Source organism: Seriola dumerili, unplaced genomic scaffold, assembly GCF_002260705.1.
Source record: "Seriola dumerili isolate Sdu_G_001 unplaced genomic scaffold, Sdu_1.0 BDQW01000191.1, whole genome shotgun sequence".
Lineage (NCBI taxonomy): Eukaryota > Metazoa > Chordata > Actinopteri > Carangiformes > Carangidae > Seriola > Seriola dumerili.
In genome coordinates, this window is record NW_019174446.1 from 7724086 (window position 1) to 7739713 (window position 15628).

Genomic DNA, 15628 nt, shown 5'->3' on the forward strand with positions numbered 1-15628 from the left:
AGATGGTAAGAATTCACAAGACACATTTCTCTATAAGGCACAGCTGAGGATTGCTGTCTTGTCCTAATACATGTCCATCTGAAACATCACATACAGCTACCCATCACCACAGAGATGGTTCATTTCACAGCACTAGAACCATTGGCTCTGTCCTGGGCCTAGTGAAGACAGTTGGCTGTGTTTATAGGTGGAAAACCAGGGAGTGTTGTAGGTTAGGTCGGAGGGATGGCATGAATCTCCCATGTGTTATATCCTTGCGAAGCTCTTCACTGGAGGGTGAAAAGAAGCAGCTGGTGACACTGTGTGTATCAGAGGAGACACTTGGCTGTCTACACTTCCCCCAGGCCAACAGTGGGCTTAGCAGTGACAAAACCTGCAGTGCAGGGAAATGGGTACTTGAAACTGTGGAGGGAAAAAAAACAGAAAAACCTATTCCACATTGCTGGAGAATTTCTCCGATAAGCTTTGCCAGCGAGTTTCTGCCAGCTCCGTTTGAGGCGATATGCTGCTCAATAGGGGCACAAGGGCTCTCTCACAATATTTCAGAGCTATTTCTGTCTAAAAATATTTTCACAAATGCTCTGCTGTCCGAATACCTGACCCCCGGTCCCGTAACTGTTGCTCTTCCTTTCACAGGGTCTGCCAGCCTACGACACTCCAGAGGTATTTGGTCTTCATCCAAACGCAGACATAACCTACCAGAGTAAACTGGCTAAGGATGTACTGGACACCATCCTCAGTATTCAGCCAAAAGACAGCTCATCAGGCAGAGGGGAAACCAGAGAGGCTGTTGTGTCCAGGCTGGCTGATGACATGCTGGAGAAACTACCTCCTGACTATGTACCCTTTGAAGTAAGCAAGTGTGCGTGCGTGCCATGAACCACCTGAGGCGAGTGAAGCAACATGTGCAGTGTTTCTCAACTCAGCATGTGTGCTGTGCAAAGAGGCTGGTGTGGTGCAGTCAGAGAGGTGGGATGTGTGTTAGTGAGGTGATGGAAGGTTGTGTGTGTTTGAGACGGTGACAGACAGAGAGCAAAGACGACTGGAGATAGAAGGGGTGTGAATGCAGCTGAATCTTGCTAGCTTTGTTTTATTTTGGGGTTTCTCTCCCTGTTTTTTTTTTTTTTTTTGTCACTTCAGAGAAAGTGAGGTGAATTTGAGTGAGTCAAGGTGCAAAGTTCGTCATGGAAAATCTGTCACTGCTCGCGCCTTGCATCTACCACTTTCACATCCATCTATCTGCCTGTTTGTCTCTTTAGAATATATGAAAAGAGTTAAAAAAGATACGTGGTAGCCCATGCTGACTTGACCCCCCGAAACCTCAAAAGATGTTTTAAAACGATGGGACAGTTGTATGTAGAGTACAGATGCCCAACAGAATGAGAGGGAATACAAAAGTGTTTACAGAAATAACTGTATGTGCAGTAAAAGACAAATGTATCATGGTTTGAGAAACACCCATGAATCCAGTCCATCTCTCTTCTATTCTTTTCTGTTCCTTATAAATAGTAGTAACTATAGAAACCTCGCATCATGTGCTCATTGTGCACCTGAAGCATGCAGGCAGTTTGTATTAATTATATGGATAAGAAAGGGAAAAGCTCATGCAACATTTCCAAGGTTGCAAATGGATCAAATTATATTTTAAAAAGGTTGTGCAGAATACAGGTAAACTGAAATTTAGTGATTCCAATCACTCCATACATATATTAATTATTCAGAAGATAAATTAAATTGAGATAAATAGATAAATAATTATTAATATTAACAAATTGTCTTACCTGATGAAACCAGGTGAGAGATCGTCTCCAGAAGATGGGTCCCTTCCAGCCCATGAACATCTTCCTGCGTCAGGAGATCGATCGGATGCAGAGGGTCATAGTTCTGGTCCGAAACACCCTGACTGACCTCAAGTTGGCCATTGATGGAACCATCATCATGAGCGAGAACCTGCGAGACGCCTTGGACTGCATGTATGACGCACGCATTCCCGCACGCTGGAAGAAGGTCGGTGGAGAACGTAGTCTGGAATTTAAAGTTATAAACTGAACTCACAGTTGTCAGATTGAATGCAGTTGCTTTTCATCTGTGACTTAATTTAACTCACTGAAAGCTATTAATGGCCATTGCTTTTAATACAGAATGCTAACAAGCCATTTTTGGGAGCCTTGAGGCATCAGTTAATATCTCAAAGATCCTTTTATGGCTGTGCAGGAATCATTTCACTGATGTTATTTATTGTCCTGAAGCCTTACTTGTTTGTTTCTGATAACATCAGATACGTCATGCTGGCTAAAATGCTGTTCACTATCATCAGTCAGCCTCTAATTTCTTGTTTAGCCCACCGATGCTCCTTACCTTTTATATTTATGTACTTCATTTAAAAATTGTATCCATAATGCACAAATCCATTTCCGTGATGAATGGAAATGACTTACAAACAAACTTATCTGAAGAAATTGGCAGAATATTAATATTGAGACAGGGAGTGCATGAGAGCACAACAAAGAAGTATGACTCGGAATGACTTTTCCCATATCTTTACATCTGAATCATTCTGTTGGCATTCAAGCCATGCTCTCACAAACATTACATCATTAGAATAATTTAGACTTGAATGGCTTCCTGGCTCGGATACAGAAATGTCCTATTTGCAGTGCTATCTGCTTTGGCCCATTCACCTTCACTCTATTGTGTTCTGTTGTTTTCTAATCTTTTTGTATTGTACTGCGCTGAATTCTTTCTTTTCCTCTTGCCACATGGTGATTCACAACGCTTTTTTTCATCTTCTCGTCTCCCTGTTGTCTCCTCCTCTGATACACCTGGATGACAGTTTTCAGCATTTCATCATAATGTTTTGTTAGTGTTGTTTGTTTTTGTTTTTCAGGCATCGTGGGCCTCCAGCACCCTGGGGTTCTGGTTCACGGAGTTGCTTGAGCGGAACCGGCAGTTCCAGGCGTGGATCTTTGAAGGACGGCCCAACTGCTTCTGGATGACAGGCTTCTTCAACCCACAGGGCTTCCTGACAGCCATGAGACAGGTATACACGGCATCAGGCTACCTACCTACTCGCCCACCGCCAGAGAGGAGGCCAGATGGCACGCAGAGGGAGAGGCAGGCACATGGCCACATTCATACACGCAGTCACTCGCATGTACACACAAACACACACAGAGTGTGTGACCCTTCTTGCTCCAAATCTCAAATCATGTCCCTGTTGGTAGGGCTCATTATTGAACCTTATAAATATCCAGAGAAGTATCTACATTTATATGGAACATTAAAAAGCAAGTGAAAATGGGATGATAATAATTTGTAATCCTCAGCAAATGGCCTGTAGTTGACAAGTTATATTTATACAGTATTTCTCCAATTTTCACTTCACTGTCTAAGAATAGAAGCATTTTCACAGCTGTCCTTGTTATGGACTGAAAACGACAGTGAACAGTGACTATTTGCAGGAATATGAAGTACTATTAAAAATAAATTATTTTCCTACACAAGGTCTAAACCAACCAAATAACCATGTTTATGTTGTTTTTGTTGCATTTTATCTATGTATTTTAAATACTCCTGAGGCCTACAGGATAGAGTGTGTATTTTTTCTATATTTGTCAATGCCTTGCAATTTGAACTAAATCTGTCTTTCATACATCTATTACTGCCTCCACCAGGGCAACCTTTTTACTTCTTGATTTCTTTTTGTTTGTCAACAAAATATCTCTACAAAACCTTCAGTCTGCATGACTGGTGGCCTTAATGATTTTTTTTAAATCTGAAATTGTTGGAGATCCAGATATCATATACAGTAACTATGAACATGAACTGAAACAGGGATCTGTTGGCTGAAGTATGTTTTCAGACAAATCAATTTAGTTTACAATTTATATAGTGGTAGGAATAGAAAATTGTTTAGCATTGCTGTCAAGTTCACACATTTGACTGCCCTCTAGTTTTTATTTATTCCACTTTGGAGAAAAATCCTGGTTGCTCAGAGACAGAGAAAATAGTGTGGATGCAGATGTCTGTGTTTTACTGAGCAGGGGTTTGTTGGACGACTGTTAATAAATAAAGCAGGCGTATCTGCTCACCAAACTTGTATACCAGCTTCACAGGAGAGACATTGCAGCTTTTCTTGGACCAGTGGCATCACAAAGTGTCTGCAGGGCGCTCTGACTGTGTGATGTGGTGAAATTCCTGGCTTGTTTATAAGAACTCTTGTGTGTCTGTCCTGTTGTTCCCAGTAAGGTTTTTTTTGTGTGCCTCTTTCAAAATGAAATGACTGAAGGGATATAGTACTCACATTTAATTCATTTACGTTGCACTCTGCTCCCGCTCCTCGCTCTTTTTGAGTCATATTGGATTTTTCTTTCTGCTGGAACTGCGTTGCACAAAACACCATCGATATAGTGCACTTCTTTGCCCAATAGTGTTTTTTATATTATACCTCTATTACAATCCTGTTATCAAAATAGATTTTTTTTTTTTTTTTTTTTTTTTAATGGGGGACAATTTTGCCAAATGTCAGTTCTATCATTCAGGTGTTCTGCTATGTGGCACTGCCTACATCACTGCCTTAACTTGCAAAATGTCCCTGCATTCGTAGGAGATCACTCGGGCCAACAAAGGCTGGGCCCTGGACCGTATGGTGCTGTGCAATGAGGTGACCAGGTGGATGAAGGACGACATCACCCAACCCCCCTCGGAGGGAGTGTATGTCTATGGCCTGTACCTGGAGGGAGCAGGCTGGGACCGCCGCAACTGCAAACTCATCGACTCAAAACCAAAAGTCCTCTTTGAGATGATGCCTGTGATCAGGATGTACGCTGAGAATAATGGTGAGTTTTTTTTGGGGGTTCTGTTTCGTTTGTAAATTTTGAGTCAAAAATTCAACAAGGTGGATTTTGAAGACTAATCTGACAATCATGCTTTAAGCTTTAATCAAGTCTTCCTTAAGAACACCAGTCTATCTAGTCTCTGTCAGTCTCTTCTCTCCTCAACGTTTGCATCCCACACAGTCATTCAGAATGGATGGATGTAACATTTAAATGTCAAGCAGACTAAGTGCTATTTATTTTGTCTGGGAATAGATTACCAGTAGCATGTGCCACAGCGTTTGTCCTGGATAAGACCAGACTGTATTCAGGCAGGCAGCAGATAAAACGGCCCCCATGGGCACCTGCAAGCAAGGCTGCCTGGGAAATGAATTAATGATACACCATATGCCCTCCCAGCTTTTCCCATAAGAAGGCTGCCTGCTGGGTTCTGTGTCAATGCAAACTGGGAATGATGAATGATGTTTCTGTAGACAAGTGGTTGCAAGAACATCTAGGCTGTATGAGTGAGAGTCTAGAAAACCCCTTTACTTAATTGTGACGTCCTTCAAAGAGATTAGTTTCATCCCTGTGTGTATCATCTCTAAAGACCGACTCAACAAAGGCTGTTGTTTGCTTGTGACAAGGATTGTTGGTTTCTCTGCTGATGGAGGGCTGTTGAGGAACACTCAAGTAGCACTTCATCAGGTTGTGACTGACAGGCTAACAATCAGTTAGCAAGCTGACGGCCTAAAAACCAAGGAACAATAAGGTGGTTCTGAAAAATAAATGAAAGCACAGGTGATGGCTACTTGCAGGGCGTTTCCGCCTGACACACCTCCGACGGTGCCTGTGGGGTAGCTGCAGGGTCATCAGCCACGAGCCACCCTTCATTGATGTTTCGCTCCATTATTCCCGGAACATCTCGTAGTGGTAGAGCAATGGCAGGGACATCTCCCTGCCGCCCCCTGCAGCGACCCCTAGGACCCTTGTTTTCCCCACGACATGTCCTTCCTTCTCAGCCACAGCCAGAAGCTGGCTTTTTCCGCCTCCTCTGCCAATTCCTGGGATGCCTTATTCAGCTTTGGGCCGGTCACTCCGATGTTCCTCAGGAGGCGCTGGATGGATGTTCCAATTAGGGCTGGGACGATTATCCGACGTAATCGGCGTTGTCGATTATAAAAATTATTCGACGTGGAATTTTAGTGTCGACGCGTCGTGTAAAACCACACAGGGTAAATGTTCATAGACAGGGCTGTAAACTAACGGTCGCCACTCGCCAAATGCGACTAAAATATTCCCCTGGCAACTTAATTTTGGAGAGCTACATGCCATGGGGCAGGTAAATGTTTGTCACAATATAGCAAAACATTGCTGCTATAAAATGCCTAGACACTTTTGGAGGTGCACGTTGACGGATGCAGAGGCTCTGCGTCGTGACGGCGTCGACTTGACACAGTAGTATAAATCGGCCTTCACACGTCACCACCAGCCCGCGTAGTGTGGTTCCGGTGCAGCAATGTGGAGGCACATACCCGGTGTGACTGACCCAAAAAGAAAGAGGACAGAGGAGATAGATGGAAAGGAGGATGAAAAAGGCAAAACGTCAAAGAAAAAAGCAAAAGTAAGAAACTTCAATGAGAAATGGAAGATTCAGAGGGAATGGCTGCAGTACAAGGAGGCGGCGGGTATCATGTTTTGTTCAGTTTGTAGAAAATATGCCAAAGAAAAGCAGCGCACCAATTCATTTGTGGTTGGCAATACAACGATGAAACTCGAGACCATCCGAGAGCACGAAGGAAGCAAATGTCACGCTGTTTGCACTGTGCGAAGTGGGTGTCTGCTGAAGACAGTGATGATGAGTTTTGATAAGATCATGCACTGATCCACTTCGTTCTATTTTTTTTTTAAATTTTCCTTGAATTTTGTTATTATCATTTGTTATCAGAACAGGAGGTTAACTGGTACTGGCACTGTCCATGTTTGCAATGTTTTGAATATTCAAAAGATTAAAAATGTATTTTGAATAATATTTTGGTCTCTTCTAAATATATATCGCTATATAATACTGTTATCTCAATGAAAAGTACTGAAACAGATGTATATGTAACAAAAAGAGGCAATTTATTACTTGGCCGGTAAAAAATTTACTTGGCCGGTAGATTTTTTCATCTACCGGTCCCCTTGGCAGGTGAGCCAAAAAGTTAGGTTACAGCCCTGTTCATAGAACAAAACCGGAACTTTCTAATGGGACCGTTTATATCCATCGTCTTTGGTTTACCCGGATACAAGCACACAGCGCAAGGGCTGGGACAACACAGTGACGTAATTGAAGTCATTGACTACGTGAATGATTTGTGTCTGTGTAATCTATTTGAACAACATGGCGGCATCTACCAGCAGTACGACGGAGCGTGTGGAGCAACACGCGGCAAAAAAGGCTCGCGCACGGTCCTGCAAAGTTTGGGAATACTTTAATCTTGACACCAACAGTGCGGTAGTCTGCAGACTCTGCAAAGTGCATCTGGCATATCATTCTAGCACGACAGTCATGTCAAGTTAATAAAAAAAAAATAATCGTTAGATTAGTCGAATAATCGAAAAATTAATCGCTAGATTAATCGTTTAAAGAATAATTGTTTGGGACAGCCCTAGTTCCAATAAACCCCCTGCAGCCAACTTCCACAGGGCAGATAACGTTCACCCACCCTGCTTCTCGACACTCAGCTGCCAGCTCAGTGTATTTCACCTTCTTTTTTTCGAATGCTGCCTCCATTCCTTCCTGCCAAGGGACTGTGAGCTCTGCCAGGATCACTGTTTTGGCCGAAGGGGACCACAGGATGATGTCTGGTTTCAGAGAGGTCGTGGTTATCTCTGGCGGGAATTTGAGCTGCCGGTCAAGGTCCACTCTTAAGTTCCAGTCACATCCAGGTGTTAGCAGTGATCTTCTCTTCCTCTGGGTGATGTTCTGAGCCCTTGCCCCTTGTCCTACAAAATAGATCAGCTTCCGTACTGTTGAGGGATGGTCTTTAGCCGCTCCCAGCCTCCGTGCCTCGAGGACTTCTGCCAGCTTCCGCAGGACCGGGTCGTGCCGCCACCTGTACCGACCCTGAGCCAGAGCTGTCTTGCAACTGGACAGGATGTGCTGTAGACTTGGGTTTGGGGCGTTGCACAGATGACAGTTGGTACGGCTCCTTTGAGCTGTACCACCGACATTGCTGGGGCTGGGGAGGGTGTCGTAGGTGGCCCGAATGAGGAAACTTAACCTTGCTTGAGGCATCTTCCACAGGTCGGACCACTTTGGTGGTCCTGTCGACTACTCCTTCCCAGGTTGTCCAACGTCCTTGTTGCTGCTGGCTGAGTGCTCTGACCTTGTACTGCTCCTCCTCACTCCTGACCACCTCTTCAATCACCAGGTCTTTCCTCTCCTTGCTTGTGGCTTTGGACCAAAACTTGGAGGGGTGGGGGGGGGCTGCTGCTGCCCACCCCAAGCCAGCTCTCGCTGACTGTGTCCTGCCAACAACTTCTCTGTGCATCAGCCTGCTGATGGCCTGGTCGACAGCCTCTTCGGCCTTCCACTTGCGTCCTGTGCGAACCGGTGCCTTTTTTACAAACGGGTCAGTTGAGTCTCTCAGCTCTACTACGAGCCTTGCCTTCTCCTGTCTGTAGCCCAGGTTGATGGACTTCAATGGCAGCTGGAGTGTGTTTTTCCCAAACAGGCCTATGTTGGAGAGGCTCCGGGGTAAACCAAGCCACTTGCGAATGAAACTGTTGGCCTTGGCATTCATCCTCAATACTGTGGATGTAGTGATCTCGCACAGCTTCAGGGGCCACATCAGGCACTGATAGAGGGTGAATTGGTAGCACCAGACCTTAAGCTTCCCTGGGAGGTAGCTCTTGTCAATCCTCTCCAGGCCGTCAGAAAGCTGTTCTATGACGGTGGCAGGCATGTGGGTGTCGGACAGATGAGCTGTATACAGCTTCGGACAGGTTGTTCAGCCAGCAGTGGAATCCTTTCTCCATCCACTGTGAAGAAGATGAGGTCGTTCCTGGCTCCTTTCCGGATTGAGAGACTGAGACTTTGCTGGTTTGATTCTCATTGTGGCCCATCCGAGGAACTCCTCAAACCTCTTTAGGAGCCTGGCAGTACACGCCGCTGTTTGGAGAAGGCTTGTTACATCATCCATGTAACTCCGCAAAGCTGGTAGTCTTTGGCCAGACTGTGATTTTACTCCTTGGACCATCTGCCTGCCGCCAATCAGAATCACCTCAAAGGTTGCCGTAAAGAGGATGGGAGAGATTGAGCAACCCATTGCAATGCCTTTCTCGAGCTGATGCCAGCTAGTGGTAGCTTCCTGTGTAGTGTAACAGACTTGGAAACTGCTGAAGTAGTTGGATACCAGTCTCTGGATGCAGGTTGAGATATGGAAGAACTCTAAGGCAAAGGTGATAAGCTGGTGGGGGACAGAACCATAGGCGTTTTCCAGATCCAGCCAGACAGCATGCAGGTCTGACTTCTCACACTTGGCTGTCTGAATCTGGTTCCAAATCATGGTTGAGTGTTCCACACAGCCAGGGAATCCTGGGATGCCTGCTTTCTGGCAGCTGGTGTCAATGTAGCTGTTTTCTATGAGATAGCTGGTCATTCTCTTCGCCACCACTGAGAAGAAAACCTTCCCTTCCACATTCAGTAGGGCAATTCCTCTGAACTGGTTGATATTACAGGAATCCTGCTCTTTTGGGATGAAGGTAGTCACTGCTTTGGTCCACTCTGATGGGATGGCTTGTCTTCCAGGCAACTCATCAGGTTCCAAAGGAGCTTCAGCACCATTGGGCAGCTTTTATATTCCCTGTATGGCACACCGTTCAGACCTGGTGCTGAGGCAGATCTTGCCTTGTCTACCGCCTGCCTGATCTCAGCCCACCTTGGTGGTGTCGTGTCGAACTGAGATTCAGGCTCAGCAGGGCGGGGCACGTGACCTGGCAAACCAAGTGGAAAGTTCTTCTCCTTGTCACCTAGCTGACTTTTCATGTGCTCCTTGAGCTCCTGTGCTTGGGCGGTTCGCGGCCGAGTGTGAAGCGGCTGGGATGAAGATCAGCACCTCCAACTCTGAGGTCATGGTTCTCAACCGGAAACGGGTGGATTGCCCTCTCCGGGTCGGGGGGAGGCTCTGCCTCAGGTGGAGGAGTTTAAGTAGCTCGGGATCTTGTTCACGAGTGAGGGTAGGATGGAACGGGAGATCGACAGGCAGATTGGAGCGGCGTCAGCAGTGATGCGGGCGCTGAACCGGTCCGTTGTGGGGAAGAGGGAGCTAAGCCGGAAGGCGAAGTTCTCGATTTACTGGTCGATCTACGTTCCAATCCTCACCTATGGTCATGAGCTTTGGGTAATGACCGAAAGAACGAGATCGCGAATACAAGCGGCCGAAATGAGTTTCCTCCGCAGGGTGGCCGGGCTCAGCCTTAGAGATAGGGTGAGGAGCTCGGTCATCCGGGAGGGACTCGGAGTAGAGCCGCTGCTCCCCCATGTCGAGAGGAGCCAGTTGAGGTGGTTCAGGCATCTGGTGAGGATGCCTCCTGGACGCCTCCCCGGGGAGGTGTTACGGGCATGTCCCACCGGGAGGAGGCCGCGGGGCCGACCAAGGACACGCTGGAGGGATTATATCACTCGGCTGGCCTTGGAACGCCTCGGGATTCTCCCGGAGGAGCTGGTGGAAGTGGCTGGGGAGAGGGCCGTCTGGACCTCTTTGCTGAGGCTGCTGCCCCCTGCGACCTGGATCCAGATAAGCAGGAGACGACGAGACGACAAGACACTTTTGCACACATTAGAATTTTTTTTTGCCCATCTATCCATCCTCAAACATGTTTTGAGAAGACTTGAAGCGTTAGAAATGGTTTGGTACCATTACCCTGATCTAAGCCTCGCCACACAATTTTTTCAGAGAGTTCCCCTGACATCCTGGCTTGGTTTCTCTCCTCACATGCAGTGTAAATTGTGGGACCTTGTATACATGGGTGTGAGCCTTTCCAATCAATTCAATTTGCCACAGGTTGACTCCATTCAAGACATGTCTGAAGGATAATTAAAGCACAGACGGTGCACCTGAGTGCAATTTGGAGTTCTACAGCAAAGGGTCTGAATATGTTTGTAAATGAGAGATTTCAGTTTTTTGAAATTTTGAACAAATTTGCAAATTTTTCGAAAAACATGTTTTCACCACATCATGATGAGTTAGTGTATATTGATGAGAACAAAAAATGTAAATTTAGAATCAGAACACAAAGTGTACAAATAGTTCAGGGGTATGAATACTTCCTGAATGCACTGTAAATTCAATAGGATAGATTAATATAAATAGGAATAATAGATGCAATAAAATAGATCTGTGTGCATATAGATGTGCAATGTTCGTGATGTTTAACTGAGTGGAGTATGGTTGTGGGTCTCAATCGGTAAAGATGGGAGGTAGTGGGTGCTGTGGCGTTGTGGAGTCTGATAAGTGATGGCATGACATTCAATACTTCATAAACATGAAATAATTCTAGAAACATGTTGAATTAATAGACAGTTTTACCACCTGTTGCTCCGTTTTCTATCAGTTTTCATCAAATATGTTACCATTTTAGACTTTTCAATGTTTCTGTGTTGCAGGTATGAAGGATTCCCGCCTCTACTCCTGTCCAATCTACAAGAAGCCGGTTAGGACAGACATGAATTACATTGCAGCTGTAGATCTGAAGACTTCACTTCCTCCAGAATACTGGATCCTCCGGGGTGTGGCACTACTCTGTGACGTCAAATGACCACTTCATGTTGACAAACATTGACGCATATCCAGTGGAAGGTTAGCCATTAATAATTTCCTTTCAATATGGAGACAGTATTCTAACACAGACAGGACAAAGATTGTGATTCAGCTTTGGCCCGGATAAGTCTAGATAATATTGTATGTCCATCTGCTCACTAGCAGCATTGCCCAATGTCAATTGCGTACCACAGTCCAGAGGCACAAACATGTTGAAATTATTCTAGTTGTGAGCTTTGTATTGGATTGATGTCATCAGTGCATTCAATCGCTGTGATGCAACAGCTTCTCACAGACCAGTTTAGGTTGATGAAGAATATCAAACCAGTGTCCAAGAACATTTTCATCATCCTGCTGTTAATTGTAAATCAACCTTACCAGCAAAAATTCACTCCATAGAATTGAAATACATAGAAATTTTAATGAAGTTTTTACAAAAAACAATGGCATCATCAAAACATCAAAACACTTTTTTGGTAGTATTTTCTTTTCTTACAAAACCACCATACCATATGCACTCTAAAGCTACCCTGTACAGATCAGGCTTGGGTTTCCCAAAATTAAAGTCTTCACACTGAAATCATCTTCATCTCTTTGTTATCCAGTAGTTTGACTCTAACCTGACTTTTAAATCCATATGGCTCAGATCTGATCCTCTCAGCTTGGTCTGAAAAGCAACAAATCCTGACCTATGCCATAAGGAGTATTTATAGTTTTGTGAAGACAAGATGGTTAAAGTGCAAAGACAGTTTTGGGAAACTCTGCCCCACATGAATATCATAATATATTCATTCTTTTTTTCAATGCGTTTCATGGTCCTAGACCACCTGTAAAATACATCCAAGACTTCGTGCTTCTAACAAGGTTGATGGACTTATGTACACATATGCGTGTCTCCTTGTTGGCGGTCTGTTTTTTAAACAAGACCAGCTTCATCTTGGCAACAGTGGTCATGCAGTTTTCCCTTCTATACTTTGCATTCAGTTTAATATCAGCTCCTCAGATCTGTGACTTTTTTTTTTTTTTTAAATCACTTGGTACAAATTTGGTTGCGTTGGGGGCACACAAAGTTCACCAGCATGACGTGTTTGTATTGTTGTTCACTCTAACATTCTTGTCTTTTGGATGCACAAATGCTCTTCAAGAGGCCTTGGTATGAAAACTGTTGCCACGCACTTTGCTTCTCTCTTTGTACTGTACATCATTTGACATCCAAAATGTACCGTTTCCTGTAAAATGAACAGACTGCAGATTCTGTTTTTGATGCACCTGGATAGAAAGAGGCTTTTATCTCAAAGTGATGCCACAAGCCTCTCAGAACTGAGTCAGAACACTAATTTAGATCATTTCAGACTATTCTCTCTGACTGACTTGAGCCACTGTGGCTTTTCTGGATCCAACATTCAAATTACAAAATATTTCAGGGGTTATTGCCTACCTGCTGTACAGTTACATAAGTGACAAAATGTATACTACAGCTGTGGCATAGGTAACTTGCAATGCAAAATTAAAATAATTTTTCTCCTTGCGGCGCAGGTCCAATTCTTTTGTGCCTCATACTTTTCTGCTACAATGGCATTGAGAAGATCGAACCTCCATCAATTGGAAATGAATGTCTGTGCTTTGTGCCTGTGTAAATTCAGCATAGTGTGAACCAGTCTTACGGCATTACATTCCCTTGGGACAGTGAGCGGGTCATCTCTGTGTGCACAAAGTAGGTCTTGAGTTCCCCTTTGCCCTTAACGTTGATGATGCCTCTACAAGAGCACATGTAGCCCAGGGTAAGAAGGATGCGACTTGTCTCCTCTGTCACCTACAGGGAGAACCAGATGGGTAACATCCATTTTGCTTATCTTACACAACTGGATTAACTTCCTGCAGGCAAAGATACTCAGCTCTCAGGAATACATTTCCAGGAGCTGAGGGGAAGTCTGCTGACCATTAACTCATAAGTAGCAATTGTATTTTAGCAGACAAAATCAGGATTTAAATTGCATATAAAAGTGTTGTCTGAAATTAACCTGAAGGTTAGGATTTAGACTGCAAAAATATGTATATCAAGTAGGGCTGCATTTACAGGTGCCCCAACTATATATTTTTTTATCCTATCATTAAGGATTATAGAAGATAAAGAGCTCAGCAGTCATCCCAGAACACTGCAGCTTCCAGACAACAAAGCATGAGACAAAATATAAAAAGTAACACTGAAAGGAAAATGTCCTCTGGGTTTTAGAATTAGGGATAGTCAGTAAAATGAGCACAGATGTGAAATAACTGTATACTACCTTGGAAGGACTCAACATTTCATAGTGTTGCCTCTGCGTATCTTGAAATATCATCAGGCAATCTTGGAATGCAATTGAAAGTACTGCAGTTGGGCTACAGTTGTGCTACACTGCACAGCAGATGGCTCTATCAGATATGTGCAGGCTGTGAAGTGTAATATAGCCCTCTGAAGACTGAATGATTCTCATAGCCACACATCATGCAGGTGAAAAAACACTTATCAGTGCTCAGGCAGTTTGCAAATGTAAGACTTGAAGATGTCACATGATGCTGAGATGATTTGATGTCCTTGCTGCCATAAACAGCATGAGCAGAGGGAGTATTCATCTTTTAAACATCTGCACTGACATTTAAAATGTCTACATTTGAAAATAAAGCAGCACTGCTGCTTTGAAAGAAACAGTCAACTTCAAACACAATGTGATGTGTGACAGATAAAGAGAATCAAACTGTTTTGTTTTTGAATGCGAGTTATTTTTGTTACTGTCAACAAATCCCATGAAAACTAGGATTACCTCCTTGCGCTTCTATGCCTCCGCCTACCAGTCAAGTCGAATGGTAATGGTAAATGGACTTGCACTTTTCTAGTCTTACTGACCACTCAAAGTGCTTTACAATACTTGCCCCATTCACTCACATATTCATGCACTGATGGAACAGCCAGTATCTTGGCCAAGAATACTTTGACATGCGGCCGGGGATTGAACCACCGACCTAATTAGTGGACAAGTCGCTCTGCCTCCTGAGCCACAGCCGCCCAAGCACAAAATATTGTCACAATCTCCCCTTCTGTTCCTGAGTTACATCATTGAATAATGGCCACTTGTGTTTTTGAATAACACCATGATGTCACAGTGAAGTTGGTCTTTCACTGTTTGTTTGGATATAAAATGTCTTCACTTTTATCCTATTAGACATTTGCATTAGTTAGGTTGTGTCGTGTCATAATTAGTGAATGAATCCTTTAGTGATGACCAAAATAATGTTTTATGAGGTCACAGTAAGCATGCATTCCCTCTGGGCGTTCCCAATATACACTATATTGCCAAAAGTATTCACTCACCCATCCAAATAATTGAAATCAGGTGTTCCAATCACTTCCATGGCCACAGGTGTATAAAATCAAGCACCAAGGCATGTAGACTGTTTCTACAAACATTTGTGAAAGAATGGGTCGCTATCAGGAGCTCAGTGAATTCCAGCGTGGTACTGTGATAGGATGCCACCTGTGCAACAAGTCCACTCGTGAAATTTCCTCGCTCCTAAATATTCCACAGTCAACTGTCAGTGGTATTATAACAAAGTGGAAGCGATTGGGAACGACAGCAACTCAGCCACATGCCACCTGTGCAACAAGTCCACTCGTGAAATTTCCTCGCTCCTAAATATTCCACAGTCAACTGTCAGTGGTATTATAACAAAGTGGAAGCGATTGGGAACGACAGCAACTCAGCCACAAAGTGGTAGGCCACGTAAAATGATGCAGCACAGAGGTCGCCAACTTTCTGCAGAGTCAATCGCTACAGACCTCCAAACTACATGTGGCCTTCAGATTAGCTCAAGAACAGTGCGTAGAGAGCCTCATGGAATGGGTTTCCATGGCCGAGCAGCTGCATCCAAGCCATACATCACCAAGTGCAATGCAAAGCGTCAGACGCAGTGGTGTAAAGCACGCCACCACTGGACTTTAGAGCAGTGGAGATGCGTTCTCTAGAGTGACGA

The 15628-nt window shown here is 44.3% G+C and overlaps 2 protein-coding genes across 2 annotated transcripts in view; one reads left to right on the forward strand and one right to left on the reverse strand.

Moving 5' to 3' along the window:
• Positions 1-15628, forward strand: part of dnah5 (dynein axonemal heavy chain 5) — a 100126-nt gene that overhangs the window by 82336 nt on the left and 2162 nt on the right. The window contains exons 83-87 of the mRNA XM_022753641.1: positions 637-852; positions 1795-2007; positions 2888-3040; positions 4607-4838; positions 11467-11659. Of these exons, the coding sequence (XP_022609362.1) occupies positions 637-852; positions 1795-2007; positions 2888-3040; positions 4607-4838; positions 11467-11618 (966 nt within the window). The 3' untranslated portion in view covers positions 11619-11659. The remainder of the gene's footprint in view (positions 1-636; positions 853-1794; positions 2008-2887; positions 3041-4606; positions 4839-11466; positions 11660-15628) is intronic.
• Positions 12633-15628, reverse strand: part of LOC111227902 (adenylate cyclase type 2-like) — a 60689-nt gene continuing 57693 nt past the window's right edge. The window contains exon 25 of the mRNA XM_022753643.1: positions 12633-13433. Within this exon, the coding sequence (XP_022609364.1) occupies positions 13281-13433 (153 nt within the window). The 3' untranslated portion in view covers positions 12633-13280. The remainder of the gene's footprint in view (positions 13434-15628) is intronic.